At 44.5% G+C, this 17,154-nt stretch overlaps 1 protein-coding gene across 3 annotated transcripts in view; it reads right to left on the bottom strand.

Moving 5' to 3' along the window:
* GFRA1 (GDNF family receptor alpha 1) overlaps positions 1–17,154 on the bottom strand; it is a 229,566-nt gene that overhangs the window by 64,536 nt on the left and 147,876 nt on the right. For all 3 annotated transcript variants that reach the window (XM_055560050.1, XM_055560048.1, XM_055560049.1), the window contains one exon: positions 7,360–7,696. In XM_055560050.1, coding sequence (XP_055416025.1) covers positions 7,360–7,696 — 337 coding nt within the window. The remainder of the gene's footprint in view (positions 1–7,359; positions 7,697–17,154) is intronic.

Here is a 17,154-nt window from a genome sequence, read left to right on the forward strand (position 1 = left end):
AAAAAGAGGCAGTTTAGGCATATAAAAAAAAAAAAAAAAAAAAAAAAATAAACTCTTCAAAGTTTAAAAAAAAAAAAAAAAAGTCGCAGTTTACTATGCAAAAGAGCTTTGATTCCAAGCAAAGGAAATACATTCTCCTCTTTTAAAGATATATTAACACTGCCAGACCAAGTAAGTCACTGGAGAAGAAATTTGCTGCATGGTCTTGTGACATGTTTCCCCAGTTGTCCCAGTTAACACATTAACAACAACATATTTCCTCTAAGTATAACAGGGTCAGCCTCAGTGTGGAAAATGCGGTGTTGGCTAGGGCAGAATTTTGAAAGTTACATATGCTGTTCCTCTGGAGCTGTACCAAAGGAGACCTTCATGGTTCTGCTAAAAAAGCAAAACAAAACACAACACAACCAGGCCTCCAGGATACAATTATAGGATCCTTAGTTCCGGGGAAAGGTAAATTCGTATATACTTGGTCACCTGGTCAAAGCTACCACTCTTAGCAACTATGGGGAGGCAGAGCCTTGGTACCGAGTCGGTTTTGTTTAGTTGCTAAGTTGTGCCTGACACTTTTGCAACTCCATGAACTGTAGCCTGCCAGGCTCCTCTGTCCATGGGATTTCCTAGGCAAGAATACTGGGGTGGGTTGCCATTTCCTTCTCCAGGAGATCTTTCCAACCCAGGGGTTGAAAACCAGTCTCCTGCACTGGCAGTGTGTGTATATGTTAAGTCGCTTCAGTCATGTCCAACTGTTTGTGACCCAATGACTCTTTGTGACCCTACCAGGCTCCTCTGTCCATGGGACTCTCCAGGCAAGAATACTGGAGTGGATTGCCATGCACTCCTCCTGGGGACTTCCCCAACACAGGGATCGAACCTGCGTCTTTTATGTCTCCTGCATTGGTCGATGCTTTCTTTGCCACTAACGCCACCTAGAAAGTGCCTGCATTGGCAGAGAAGCAAGTCAATCCTGGAGTAGGTGTGGACAAGAAAGCCTTGGAGACAGAGGGCCCCGATCCCTTTCCTTTTAAAATTCAATATTATCAGAATCTGTTGAAAAGGTATGCGATACCCTTGACCAAGCACTGTTTAAGCCTTGAAAAAGCAATATGAAACAATATGGATGAACCTGAAGGGCATTATGTTAAGTGAAATAAAACAGTCACAGAAGGACAAATACTGCATCATTCCACTTTACATGAGGTACCTAAAATCATCAAACTCACAGAAGCAAAGAACAGAACTGTCTGCTGCCAGGAACTAGGGGGAGCAGAAGCAGATAGTTTCTGATCAGTGGGAACAAAAGTTCAATTATGCAAGATGAGTAAGTTCTAGAATTCTACTGTACAATATTTTGCCTGTAGACAATTCCATATTGCACACTTAACGACCTGTTAAGAGAGTAGATTTCATATTAAGTGTTCTTATGGTAGAAAGTGAAGAAGAACTAAAGAGCCTCTTGATGAAAGTAAAACAGGAGAGTGAAAAAGTTGGCTTAAAGCTCAACATTCAGAAAACTAAGATCACGGCATCTGGTCCCATCACTTCATGGCAAATAGATAGGGAAACAGTAGAAACAGTGGCTGACTTTATTTTTCTGGGCTCCAAAATCACTGCAGATGGTGATTGCAGCCATGAAATTAAAAGACGCTTACTCCTTGGAAGGAAAGTTATGACCAACCTAGATAGCATATTCAAAAGCAGAGACATTACTTTGGCGACCAAGGTCCATCTAGTCAAGGCTATGGTTTTTCCAGTGGTCATGTATAGATGTGAGAGTTGGACTGTAAAGAAAGCTGAGCGCCAGAGAATTGATGCTTTTGAACTGTGGTGTTGGAGAAGACTCTTGAGAGTCCCTTGGACTGCAGGGAGATTCAACCAGTCCATCCTAAAGGAGATCAGTCCTGGGTGTTCATTGGAAGGACTGATGCTGAAGCTGAAACTCCAATACTTTTGCCACCTGATGCGAAGAGCTGACTCATTTGAAAAGACCCTGATCCTGGGAAAGATTGAGGGCAGGAAGATAAGGGGACGACAGAGGATGACATGGCTGGATGGCATCACCGACTCAGTGGACATGGGTTTGGGTAAACTCTGGGAGTTGGTGATGGACAGGGAGGCCTGGCATGCTGCAATTCATGGGGTCGTAAAGAGGCAGACACGACTGAGTGACTGAACTGAACTGAACACAATAAAACTTGAAGAAAAGAAGGAAAATGTTAACTACAACACTCAATCCCACCTAGGATGCACTGCCAGTCAAGGGAGAGTCTGAGATGCTGTGTTCAAGCTGCAGGGCTGGATCTGATGGGAATCCCCTAGGACCCAGCCCCCAGGGCAAAATGTCACGTTTTGGGAAATAGTGGGTGCAGACTGAGTAGGAACTACGAGTTGTTAGTCTGCACCCAAGGATGTGGCACCTGAGCTGCAGGTGCAGAATGACCAAGAAGGGCACAGCCACCAAACCACCAAGCATACTCCAGGCTGCTCGCAACAGCGACACCATGTGGCGGCTGCAAGAGTCACAAGTCAGGAGCGCTGGTCAGTAGCCTCCGGCTCCCTCTTTGCCTCCGGCTGCCCTCTTTGGAAGCAGAACAAGTTCTGGCACATAAGTCTATAATTCGTAGATGAAAACAGGAGGGGGCTTGCTCAAGAGGAAGATGCTAGTCCTTTTGGTAATCTATAATTCGTAGATGAAAACAGGAGGGGGCTTGCTCAAGAGGAAGATGCTAGACCTTTTGGTAATGAAGAACAGCGAAGCTGCCAGAGTGATTAATTAGAAAAATTAAAGAGCTATGAACATATTTGTTTGTAGCACCCAATAACCTCAGACATGCAGATGACACCATCCTTATGGGAGAAAGCGAAGAAGAACTAAAGAGCCTCTTGATGAAAGTGAAAGAGAAGAGTGGAAAAGTTGGCTTAAAACTCAACATTCAGAAAACTAAGATCACGGCATCTGGTCCTATCATTTCATGGCAAGTAGACGGGGAAACACTGGAAACAGTGACAGACTTTATTTTTGGGGGCTCTCAAATCACTGCAGATGGTGGCTGCAGCCATGAAATTAAAAGATGCTTGCTCCTTGGAAGAAAAGTTATGACCAACCTAGACAGCATATTCAAAAGCAGAGACATTACTTTATTAACAAAGGTCCATCTAGCCAAAGCTATGGTTTTTCTAGTAGTCATGTATGGATGTGAGAGTTGGACTGTAAAGAAAGCTGAGCGCCAAAGAATTGATGATTTTGAACTGTGGTGTTGGAGAAGACTCTTGAGAGTCCCTGGGACTGCAAGGAGATCCAACCAGTCCATCTTAAAGGAAATCAGTCCTGAATATTCACTGGAAGGATTGATGCTGAAGCTGAAGCTCCAATACTCTGGCCACCTGATGTGAAGAATTGACTTATTTGAAAAGACCCTGATGCTGGGAAAGACTGAAGGCGTGAGGAGAAGGGGACGCCAGAGGATGAGATGGTTGGATGGCATCACCGACTCAATGGACATGAATTTGAGTAAATTCCGGGAGTTAGCGATGGACAGGGAGGCCTGGCGTGCTGTAGTCCATGGGGTCGCAAAGAGTCGGACACGACTGAGCGACTGAACTGAACTAAGCCAGGGTCCAAGTGCTGAGCTTACTTAGTATGTCAGAGTTTGGGGGGAAGGAGGAGAGTCGCCAGTTTAAATTTTGTACATATAACCAGGTGCATCAAGGATAAAGGAATCGGCTCCCTTTAGGATCAAACCCAGTCCTGACATCCTTCCAGGCACTAAGGAAGGCAACCAGAGAAAACTGGCAAGGGAGACACTGTGCTTCAGGGTAAGACCTAGAGGCTGTTACATTTCATCACCCACTTCCTGCTACTACCTCCGAGTTTGCTTTTCTGCACACAAGCTTAGGAGGACTAAACAGTCAAGCTCTTGCCTCTCCCTTACTGCTCCAAGAGGAACAAAACCTGTCGGCTTCTCTAAAAGGGGAAGGCAGAAAAGTCAAATAGTCAAAAGGCAACGCTGAAGTCGCGTCTGCTCTGTTTGAAGGCATAAGGCCGGAGAGACAGGTTTTGTGCAGAGGCGCTGCTGGTCCCTGGGGAAGGAAACCTGTGTGCTTCGAGTTGGAAAACATTAAGTGCAGGGAAGTTTTAATGAGCTACAGCAGCTCTTTGATAATGGCTGATGTTGAGATGGCAATGGAGCATTTGAAAGGCAAGCTTTCAAAGAATATGCTTTTTAGGAAGTGATTTCCCCTCTTGTCATCCCTTCCCTTTGGGGATCCTCACATGGGGCCTTTCGCCATCCCATTGCGGGTACCTCCCTTCCTCCAATGGATCTAGGTCAGAGCTACTTTAACATTGTAGCTACTTTAACATGAATCCCCCTCCCCAAAGCTCCAGCTGCTGCTGTGGGCAGTAGAAACTACAATGGCTTCACCTAAATGGATCGAGCAGGGATGCGATAAAAGGCATAAAATTAAAGACAAGATTAATAAAACCTGATGAAAGAAAACACTGCCAGCCTACCTAGCAGCTTAAATTACATTTACCACATGCGACAGGGAGGGGGTAATCATGAGTAATAAGTCCAGGCTCAGCTCAGGAAAGAAATTCCAGCCTAAATAACGACAGGTAACACCAGGGGAAGTCACTGAATCACCTTCCTAGAGAGGACTCAAGACGGGGTATAAAACCCATCAATCACACTGAGGCCAATTTCCCCTGGTAGGGCCCCCGACAGTCTAGGATCTAGATTCCCCAACAGCCCAGAGCCAGAAACACGGCAGACGCACAAAAGCGGCTTCTGGTTGTCACTTCCAGTCCAGAGGTGGCTGCTGTCATCAGAGCCCGACCTTGGGAGTGACCAGGCACAGTCAGTCCTTAGGTGAGGGCTGTCCAGCTGTCCCCTGTTCCTTGTCGCTCCATCAGCTGAAGTCACTCCATGCCACCGGGGCTGCCGCAACACACATGGTCCCTGGAGCCAACCTGGTCCCTAAACAGCACCCAAACCATCCCCTTACCTACAGATTCCTCCTTCCTCCTCCTCGGAACACTCGCAAGTTCCCAAACTTCTTGCTGTTTTTCACTGCAGCTTAGCAGGGAAGCAATCTGATTTGACTACTTCTCACCAACCCTCCAAAGAGTCTCTCTTTTTATAGGGCAGGCCAAGTGATGCAAACGAACCCTCAGAATAGGCTTTCAGGCTGCAGAGGGGGTATCAGGAACCCCCTCTGGACCTCTCGTCCAAGACACACCTCGCTAGAAGAGGAGGGAAGGCTCCATCACCATGCTCTCTCCCTCCTCCCAGCCATGGCCCAGTGGACAGAGGGCTGACTCACTGCTCCATTCCCCGCTTATAGCAGCCTCCCATCTCCAGGCCTCCTGGCTTGAACCATCAGTGAAAAGGTAATGTTTCCTGCAGAGACAGGGATGGCTGTAGCTGGCTTCCAGCCAAGGAAAACCCTGGAAAGTCCTGCTCTTAGCAGAAGGATTCCTTCTGCTCAAACCAAAGACAGAAGGGGCCCAGGAACATGGGATTCGGGTGCAAGATCTTCAGGTCATAATTTTTAGATTTTCAGCTCCCTGGCATTCTAATCCGAGAGGAAGCTCCACAGTTTCTCCCTTGGTCTGGCCCCTCATCACACTCAGTGGTAAAGAACTTGCCTGCCAGTGCAGGGGACATAAGAGACGTGTGTTTGATCCCCGGATAGGGAAGATCCCCTGAAGGAGGGCCTGGCAACCCACTCCAGTATTCTTGCCTGGAGAATCCCACGGACAGAGGGGCCTGGCGGGCTACAGTCCATGGAGGTCACAAAGAGTCGGACAGGACTGACGTGACTTAGCACTAGAGAGTTTTCAGAGTCCCTGGATGATTGGTTTCCCCAGGTTATGGCTGCAAGGAGGCCCTGCCTCTTCCTCAGGACCCTTAGAATGCAGCCATCCCTGCTCGCAGCGCTCAGCTAGGAGGGTCTCACTGAAACACGGGTGACAGGTGAGGAAGGGCCACACTGCCTGAACACCTGACTTCTCCCACAACGAGCTCAGTCATTTGATTTCTTCCTCACATAATTTCCGTCTTGGAAAAAAAATGGAGACACTACTTCCAGAAAGTCTTTAGCACGAGGGGGGTTCTACGATTAACGAGCACTTTTATTTTCCTTTGGTCACTATTAGAACTAGTCTAAGGAAAGAATGGGACTCCAGTCTATCAGAAGAAAACTTAAACCAACCAGAACTTTCCCTCACCAGAATCCTCCCAACTAATCAGATAGATTCTTCTCTGCCTTCTGCTCCTGAGAAGGGGGAAACTTACAAGAAAACAAGCATATAGTCACACCTTCACCTACTCGTCCGCCCGTGAAATTCATCAAGTGCGTGGGATTTTGTCAGCGACCGTACTTGAAGACTCCTGACTCTGTCCCGGGGGCAGAGTACAGGTGCTGTCCGATGATGCCCCCGTCTGCATCTCTAACCTGACATCCACCCTGTGCTCTGAATGCAGCACCAGTATTGCCTCAGGCTGCGAAGACTCGAGTCTCTGCTAATCAAAATCTACTGGCTTCCATCAGCAATGAATTCAACCCGAAGTTCTGGAAGGACACACATCAAACTGTCAACAGTGACGGCTGGGAGCAAGTGAGAGCAGAAAGAAAACCTTTCCTTTCTTTCTACTTAATTCTCTACAGCTTTTTTGCTCTGAAAAAAGTATATATACATAGAATATATTCATGGAGTCCCTGAAACATTAAAATAAATTAATACATGGCCAAAAAGGAAAAGCAAGTGCCTGTTTTCAACAACACGGCCCAGACTCTGCCAGGTCTCTGATCAGGGCTGAGATCCAGAAGCATGGAAAGTATCTATTCTCAGACAGGTTGATGATTAAATGGCCCAGAACAGACCTAGGCATTCTGGAAGTTCTCTTCAGGGCTGGACACAGCTCCACCCTCTTGCTGCTGTCTTCCAGCTTTGTGATCTTGATGCAAAGAGCCCCTATATTTCTACCAGCCCTCATCCCCCTTACTTAACCCTTTTTGACCCCTGGCAGCTCTCAGTTCTAGTAGTAGGGGCACACGCCTTCAAGCTCACCTGACCTCAGGTGACTCTCCAAACTTATTGAGCACAGTCCTATTTCCCTCATTCCCTCATTCTCACATTAAAGATGGAAACCTTCCTGAGTGCAAGAGCCTGATGCCTGACAAGTTTCTGAAGGACCTTGTACTGGAGGCAGAGGTCAGTTTTGGCCCCATCCATCCCAACCACTCCCCTCTCCCACCCCACGCAGAAATTGAGAAAACAGAAACCGGGCCACTGAAGCCGCAAAAAGGTTCTCTCTGTCACCTCATTCATCATCCAGCTGCCAGCTCACTTACCTGCAGATGTAATTGGTCTTGCAGGAGTCCTGCAAGTTCAAGCAGTTGGGTTTCTCCCTCTCCTCGTAGGAGCACACGGGCACGATGGTCTGCCGCCTCCGCTCAGTGCAGGCGATGTCCCGGCAGGAACAGAAGAGCATCCCATAGCTGTGCTTGGCCGGGACCTTGTCGAAGAACTGCCGGAGGGCCTTGTGGCACTTGCGCCGGTTGCAGACGTCATTGGACATGCTGGTGGTGCACGGGGTGATGTAGGCTGACCGGTACTTCTTGCAGGTGTCGTCCAGGTTGCAGGCCTTGGCGGCGTCCAGGCAGTTGTTCCCTTTCGAGATGTGCTCCACTGCGGAAAGGAGAGAGAGGCAGGTGACCACAGGGCTGGGTGCCAGGGCGGCTCACACAGGTCCTCTGCTTGCACGGAGACCTGGCCTCTCACCACCTGGCAGGCCTGGCAGCTCTCCTCAGCTCTGTGTTTTGAAGCTAATAACTTAATGAGTTTGTGACAATGAGGAAGCATCAGGGGCACAGAGGCTGGGAACCCGCGGCTGCACACAAGCTCCTAGCGTTGTCTCAGAGGTATAATTAGCAGGCATTGAGTGAGGCCAAAGGAGCTCAGACACCTGCCTGCCTGGGTCTAAACAAGGCAACAGGAGAACAAGTTTCCAGCTCCTGGCTGGTAAACTGAAATTAGGATAAAAGAAAAAAGCAGCAAATTATATACTTGTTTATTATATAGTATATAAAATGATATGCTGAATGTAAGTATAATTGCCATGCGATCCTCCAGGAATATAATTATGTAATAAATGCACATAGCACATGCTAATTACTATATGATTACAGAGTAATTGCATGGTTATTTGAGCCCAGAAGACAAAATATTATGCCAGCTCTCTAAACAGGAAGAAGCCACTACATCGAAGCTGTATTTAAGTTTGAGCTCACAGGCCACTGGAAGGAAACCAGCATAAATTACATAAAAATTTGCAAACCTCAATTACCATTTAACTTACCACATAGAAAATGTGGGATCTATGAGTACTGAGGTTGCAGATTAGAAAAATTCAGTTAGTATCCTGGATAGAATTTCAGGGGGCTTACAAACCATAGGCCTTAGGAATCTCCCAAAACATAGGTTGCCTTCTGCCCAAGCCCTCTGTGCTCAGGCTTTCCGAGAAACCAGGGCCATCCACAGCCAGGAGGCCTTCTGTGAGGCTGGAGACAGAGCACAGAGGAGGTGGGGCCCACGGGGGTGGCTGGGTGGGCTGGCAGGGCCAAGTCCAATGGGCAAAGTTAAAAGATGAACGGACAAGGGAAACGAAGCCTATTTTTCACAATATAGGTCTTACTAAAGAGAGAGGAAAGTGATGGAAAAACCTCCGAGAGCCAAGTTATATATAATATGGCCCATGGAAAATTAACAATTAGGTGCAGAAATGACCCTCCAGAGACAGCTAGGAGGCAACACGCAGGCACCCTACAACTGTGGGATTCAAAGCCCAGGAAGTTTCCGCTCAGGCCTCAGCCCCTTCTTGGGTCCTGAAACCCCCTTTCATTCTCTTTATGTCCCCCATTGATGGGAACCATGAAGGCATTTGAGAATTAGCACGAGAGAAAAGAGAGTTCAGCCAGACTGGATGGGACCGAAAGACAGGACAGTGCATTTAGTGTCCATATAAAGGGCACCTGGGATATTTTTCCACCTTAAAGAAAGAAGGAAACATGCCGTGTTCAAAAACATGAATGAGCCTTAAGGACATGATACTAAGTGAGATAAACCAGTCACAGGAGGACAGTATCCTCTATGGCTCTACATGTGCAAGGCATCTAAAACTCTCAGACTCATAGAAGCAGAGAGTTGAATGGTAGTTACTGCTGTTCAACAGTACAAATGATAGTTGCTGCTACTCAATAGTACAAGTGGTCCTACTCCCCATTTCCTCCCTTGTTCCAGCAAGGGAGGAAATGGGGAGTTGTTATTCAGGAAGTATACAGTGTCAGTGATGCAAGATGAATAAGTTCTAGAGATCTGCTGTACAGCATCACAGTTACAGTTAACAATACCATATTGTGCACTTAAAATCTAAGTGGCATGATTTCACTCTTTTTGATGGCTGAGTAATAGTCCACTGTGTATATAAACCACGTCTTCTTTACCCATTGATCTGTCCATGTACACTTTGGTTGTTTCCATGTCTTGGCCAAGGTAAATAGCACTGCAATAAACATAGGGGTGCATATATCTTTTCAAATGATAGTTTCATCTGAGTATATGCCCGGGAGTGGGACTGCTGAATCATAAGGCAGCTCTATTTTTAGGTTTTTTGAGGAACCTCCAAACTGTTTTCCACAGTGACTGCACCAATTTACATTTCCATCAACAGTGGAAGAGGGTTCCTTTTTCTCTACATCCTCTCCAGCATTTGCATATTGTAGACTTTTTAATGATGGCCATTCGGTCTGATGTGAGGTGATACCTCACTGTAGTTATGATTTGCGTTTCTCTTAATGAGTGATGTTGAGCATCTTTTCATCCATCTATTGGCCATCTATATATCTTCTTTGGAGAAAGGTCTATTTAGGTTTTCTGACCACTGGTACCTAAAAATTATCATACTAAGTGAACTAAGTCAGAAAGAGAAAGACAAATACCATATGATATCACTTATATGTGGAATCTAAAATACAATACAAATCAACATATCTATGAAACAATAACAGACTCACAGATAAAGACAGCAGGCTTGTGGTTGCCAACGGGGAGTGGGGTTAGGGGAGAGAAGATACGGGAGTTTGGGATTAGCAAAGGCAAACTATCATATATAGAACGGATAAACAATGAGGCCCTACTGTATAGCACAGGGAACTATATTGAGTATCCTGTGACAAACCATGGTGGAGAAAAATGGGAGAGAATGTATATATGTGTATGGATGAGCAACTTTTCTGTACAGAGGAAACTGATACAACATCGTAAATCAATACAATTTAAAAAAGAAATATGTTAAGAATATAGTGTTAGTCACTCAGCCAAGTCTGACTCTTTGTGACCCCATGGACTGTAGCCCACCAGGCTCCTCTGGGCTTGGGATTTTCCAGGCAAGAATACTGGAATGTGTTGCCATTTCCTTCTCTAGGGGATCTTCCCAATCCAGAGACCAAACCTAGGTGTCCTGCATTGCAGGCAGATTCTTTTTACCACATGAGTCACCGGGATCTCATGTTAAATATTCTACTGTTATAAAGCAAAATTTTATACAAGAACAGACACAGTAAGTCCAACATTTCAGGGAATGAAAAATTCTCCTTGGTCTACTGATGGTGTGCGCCTCACTTTAAGAAAGAACTATGTGTAAATATCTGAAATCACAAAAATATACTCGGGCACCACCAGCAGTATCTTATGATGCCCCGGGTTCATGTTTCTCTCTATGACATGTGAATTCAACAATTTAACGCGAAAGGCTATAAACAAGACCTTCAGCCCTTCTAAGGTGAGCCGTGCAGGACGCCAGCAGCTGCACGCACATCCTGCTGGTTTAACAAGCACACCTGAAGCACTTTCTCCATCATGATCTTCCCAAAGTGGCTTCGCTCCTGCGCCTCTGTTTTCACACTCAGGCATTTCAGGACCCAAGGAGTGAAATATTCACCACATGCCCCAACAGATCCCCAGGGCCTCCACCAGGCCCTGGTGACACTTCTGGTTTTTTCCTCTTTTGAGAGGTGGTGCTGTTGGGCCCGCTGGCAGCAGTGATGGATAATCCTGAAGGACTACAATTGTAGATTTCTTTTATTTATTTTCATTTAAAGCTGTCTGGGTCTTCATTGCTGTGCCTGGGTTTTCTCTGGTTGCAGCAAGTGGGGATATGCTCTAGGTACGTCACGTGCGCTCCAGAGTGTGTGAGCTCAGTAGCTGTGGCACATGGGCCTAGCTGCCCCACGGCATCTGGAATCTTCCTAGACCAGGAATCTAACCCCCCAGGTCCCCTGCATTGGCAGGCAGGTTCTTAACCACTGGACTACCAGAGGAAGTCCTGGAGATATCTAAGTTGTGCATTTTGGAATGATGATCTAAAATAAAGGAATATGACCAAACTCTGGATCATCCGGATAAGGCCCTTAAGGTTAGTTGATAAGTCATGTCCCACTCTGTGACCCCATGGACTGCAGCATGCCAGGCTTCCCTGTCTTTCACTATCTCCCAGAGTTTGCTCAAACTAACGTCCATTGAATCAGCGATGCCATCTAACCATTTCATCCTCTGTCGCCCCCTACTCCCCTTGCCCTCAATCTTTCCCGGCATCAGGGTCTTTTCCAATGAGCTAGTTCTTCGCATCAGGTGGATATACTTTATGATCTCTGGCTAAAATGAAAGGAATACAGGCACAGAGGTTGACCTAATACTTACATGATGTAGCCAGGGACATAGGAACAAACAGTTCATGTAAGTTCAAATGGAGAAAAATGACAGAAAAATTAAGTCATCATATGGCACCCAGTAATGCAGGCCTGTCAAACTCAAAACAGTACATGCTGAAACAGAGAATTACATACAAACTATAAGCACCAATTTAGTTTCAGCAGATAGTATTATTTCTCATATTACATGTATGTTATCAACTCACATTTCATAGTTTTTAATGTTTTGTTAACACTTAATTTGTGTGTGTTGTCTTTACAGTTTGTATAAAAGCAAAGAATAAGAGCTGATGGTTCTATGTTTATAAACTTCAAATAAAATTATAATGAAAATAATTAAACAACACACAAGGTCCAGAAAATTTACTTCTCTCTGGCAGTTATCCATATAATACAGTTTTTAAAAATTGGCCTGGAAAAAAGCTCTTTGACACGGGTTTTGGCAGTGATTTTTTGGGTATGACATAACCAATAACAACAAAATATAAACAAGATGAATTACACCAAACTAGAAAGCTTTTGCACAGCAAAGAAAACCATCAACAGAATGAAAAGGTGACTTATGGAATGGGAGAAAATACTTGCAGATCATGTTCTGATATGGAGTCAATTTCCAAAATATATAAAGAACTTATACGATTCAATCACCAAACTAACAACAATAATAATAATAACTCAAGTTTAAAAATGGGCAAAGGACCTGAAGAGACATTTTTCCAAAGAAGATATATGAAAGGCCACCAGGTCCATGAAGAGATGCTGATTGGTAGGGAAATGAAAATCAAACCACAGTGAGGTATCACCTCAGGCCTGTTAGAACAACTGTTATCAAGAGAACTTGTCAGAAAGACAAGAGATAACAACTGCTGGTGGAGAAAAGAGAAGCCTTGTGCACAGTTGGTGGGACTGTACATTGGTACAGTCACTACAGAAAACAGAGAAAACAGTATAAAGGTTGCTCAAAAAATTAAAAATAGAGCTAACATTTTCACATGACTGCACGCTATCATATGATCCAGCAATTTCACTCCTGGGTATATATCCAAAGGAAACAAAATCACTTTGTCAAAGAAATATCTGCACTCCCATATTCATTAAAGCATCGTTTACAATAGTCAAGTGTTCATCAAGGAACAAACAGATAACAAAAATGTGGTGTAGATTTTCAATGGAACCCTATTCAGCCATAAAAGGAAGGAAATACTGCTATTTGCAACAACACAGGTGAACCTGGAGAGCACTATGCTGAGTACAATACGTCAGACAAAGACAAATACTGTCTGATCACATTTCTATGTGAAATCCAAAGAAAAGTTTTGCATGAAGTGGGAATAGGATGAATCATTTTATGTCCAAACCAATGGCTCATAGTTCACTCCATTCAGCACCTGGCATGCTTCAGCCTCACTTTGAGCTGATTCTGTTTTCATTGATAAATAACACTGCTAGAGCACCATCTCCTTATCATTATTTCAGCCAGATTCCAGAGTGCGCAACCTGGCACATTACGATAGGCAAGAGGCCACTAACTGATTTCCAGCTTACAGGTAAATGAGTGACTTTTTGCTTCTAATTCTCATTCACACAAAACATTCTCATAACCCTTCCCAAATTGATACATGAAGCCAGTATTACCCAAATAGTAGAATCTAGTGCAAAACAAGAAGAAAATTACAGGCAAATATTTCTTAGAAAAGAGTACAAAAAACAACAACATTAAATAAACTGGTAAGTTAGATTTCACTAAGTTAAAAACTCATCAAAAGACACTTAATTTCTTAAGAAATGAAGAAAACAAATAAGACAAATCACAGACTAGAAGAAAATATTTGCAAAACATGTATCTGACAAAGGACAAATATCTAAAACATATTTGCATTCATGCTCAGTTGCTAAGTCATGTCCAACTCTTTGTAACCCCATGGACTGTAGCCTGCCAGACTCCTCTGTCCATGGGATTGCCTAGGAAAGAATACTGGAGTGGACTGACGTTTCCTTCTCCAGGAATCTTTGCAACACAGGGATCCAGCCTATGTCTTCTGCAGGGGTGATTGGCAGGGGGATTCTTTACCACTGAGCTACATGAGAAGCCCAACATAAAAAACAACCCAATTGAAAAATGGGTTTTTCTTCATAAAAGAAGTTGTATGAATGGTCAGTAAGCACATAAAAAGTGTCAAACATCATTAGTTATCAGGGAAATGCAAATTACAACCACTATATTGGTGGAGAAATTTAAATCTGACAACTCCAAATGTTTACAAAGATGTGGAGCTCCTGGAATCTCATACATTCCAACGGGAAAGTAAAATCGTCCATCCACTTGGGAAAACTGGGGGCAGATTTTTATTAAATTACACATATACCTATCCTATAGCCCAGCATATCCACTTCTAGGTATTCACCCAAAAAAAACGAGGATATATGTCCATAAAAATATTAGGACAAGACTTATAACAGCACTTTATTGACAATAACAAAAACTAGAAGGCAATGGCGCCCACTCCAGTGCTCTTGCCTGGAAAATCCATGGACAGAGGAGCCTGGTGGGCTGCAGTCCATGGGGTCGCTAAGAGTCGGACACGACTGAGCGACTTCACTTTCACTTTTCTCTTTCATGCATTGGAGAAGGAAATGGCAACTCACTCCAGTATTCTTGCCTGGAGAATCCCAGGGACGGCAGAGCCTGGTGGGCTGCCGTCTATGGGGTCACAAAGAGTCAGACACGACTGAAGCGACTTAGCATTAGCATTAGCATTAGAAACAGCTCATGTATCCATGAGTAAGAAAATGCCTAGCAATCTGTGGTCTATCCACATAATGGAATGACCCTCAGAAATAAGAACAGATGAACTATTAATACACACAATGGCATGGATAAATCTCAAAAACAGTGTTCTAAGGGGGAGGGAGGAAGCTTTACGAAAAAAGTACACACTGAATAATTCTGGGTTGGCCAAAAAGTTCGTTTGGATTTTTTTTTTCCATAACATCTTTTTATCCAACTCAACATATACTTGGAAGTTCTGGAAAAGGCAAAATTAATTTATAATGGAAAAATAGTCTGAAGAGTGGTTGCTTCTAGGGGATGGAGGTGGGGGCTGACTGGAAAAAGGCAAGAGGAACTTTCTGGAGTGACAATAATATTCTCTCAGTAGAAATTTGGGTCAAAACTCAAGAGAATGGGACACAACGTCTGTACATACAGAAATTTTACCTCAAAGAAAAAAGAAATAAATATTAAAAACTGGCTAATGGTAAATATCCTGAAGCATTTCGGGGAAGCATATTGATATCTGCATTTTTAAAACTTTGATGAACTGCTAGATGCACAAAAGGATGGGTGGATGGATACTTACAGAGCAACTACATTCAAATGTAATGGTAGCTTCTAGAAGGCAGCTTGATGTAAAACTTTTCCCACTTGACTGTATGTTTGAAAATGTGCAAACAAAACATTGAAAAAAGTTGATTCACGTATATACCTTATTCTTTTTTAAAAAGAAAAGTCTCACATGCACAGAATATGGAAAACAACAACCCTTAGCACCAAAAACTTTCACCTCCCTCTTAAGAGTCCTCACAAATTCACTGCCAGCTCTCTCTCAGATACCGTGCTGCAGTGAAGTTCACAATAAGCAGAGGTGAAATCACAGGACACAGAAGTTAGAAGTGAGTTTTTACTGGGTGGGAAGATAGATGCCCCATATGTATTAAATGCATTCCCCAGTGCACAACACTGCGACCTCACAGACTTGAGGGCAGAGGGAGAAAGGGCCCGAAGACATGGATTTAGGGCACTGAGTCACACCCAACACCCCTCCACTCACACACGGGAGGGCGGAGGCGCAGGCGCGCGCCGGGTTTACGGGCTGGGCACGCGCACCTTCTCGCCTGTGTGGGAGGGCTTCGGAACAGCTTTACCATAACTCTGAGCACCATCCTCTCCACAGCTCATTTTAGAGCTCAGCATTAAAATGTTGCTACCCCCCTCCTCCTCCAACTCTAATCTCCCCCTCCATCTGCTGTTACTCATTCTTTAACTCGGTAGAATGTCTGGGATGCTGTCTGAATGGGAAGCATTCTCAGAATGAAGGCTGTTTACTAGAAATTCTTTCTTCTGGGGGAGGGCGTGTGCGTGTGGGTTTGGCGGGCTAAAGAACTCCCTCCAGCACTCGCCGGGCACTGTGTGATGGAGAAGCCCATTACCCAGGTTTTCCTTTCAAAGTTACACATCACCCCGCTGTTACTTTGCAGGTTACATATGGCTTTCTCTGTCATCATTCTAAGCTTTTCTGGCTGTGATCACATCTGATGTGACTTGTTTCCTGTTTTCTTGGGAGGTATAACCTTCACAGCAACTGGAGGGCCAGCTCCCAGACCATAGAATAAGAAGATGTTGCTAAAGGAGCAATGAATTCAGAGTCAGGGGGTTGAAACATGGTCCAGTTACCTGAGTGCTTTTCCTGGGTGGGCCTCAGTTTCCCCACTTGTAAGATGATATATCTAAGGTCCCTTCAAGCCTCAAGGTTTTTTATTTGCTGCTTATAATGTAAATTGCCTTTTCTGATTATAATATCGAGTATTTAGGATACAACTTGATCAGGGATGGAACGTAAAAAACGAAAACCAAAACCAAGCCAGCTCTTGACATCTCAGCTGTTTGCTGCTCCGAAGAGTATACGAACCAACAATTTCCACCCCGACCTTCAGACGGAGCAAATGTAAAGGGTCCCTGCAATACAGGGAGATGTGGAGGTGTCGAGGGTGAATTACGCACTGGGAGACGCTTTCCCATTCTGAATTCCTCTGGCGCAAGGATCTGCCTTTATCTCAAGTACAATCCTCACACTGTCCCAAATCAAAGAGGCTATCGCTGTGGCTGGCAGCCCTTCATTATTTACACTTAGAAAACGCCACCATTATTGGCAAATGCTCAGACCAGCAAACCAGTCAAAATGATTCAGGATGAAACACAGATGCAAGGATCTAGAAATCATTTCTATAGGTTATGAGGTGGAATAGAACAGTAACTATATTAAAATTTGCATGGCTTGCATGAAGATGCGTTTTTATTAAGCAGAAAGTTCACAAGACACAGTGAAAGACCGTTGTTTACAAATACTTGCCAATTTCCGGGTATCTTTCTGCCCTTCTTTTTAAGGCTGCAGAATTGAATTCACAACCAGTTTCCTCTTACTTTCTGGCTTGATTAATTACCATGTTGACATAACTACTGTTCTTCTCCTAATAGGCTCCCTCTAACGTGTTATCCCAGCAAATAAAAAATACTCAAAAAGCTCCAAGCTCTTCACAGGGGTAGAGCAGGCTTTTCTGGAAGCTCATATGGACAGTCTGGTCTTCTGCTGTCCATGTGGA

The sequence above is a fragment of the Bubalus kerabau genome, chromosome 22 (genome assembly GCF_029407905.1).
Source record: "Bubalus kerabau isolate K-KA32 ecotype Philippines breed swamp buffalo chromosome 22, PCC_UOA_SB_1v2, whole genome shotgun sequence".
NCBI lineage: Eukaryota > Metazoa > Chordata > Mammalia > Artiodactyla > Bovidae > Bubalus > Bubalus kerabau.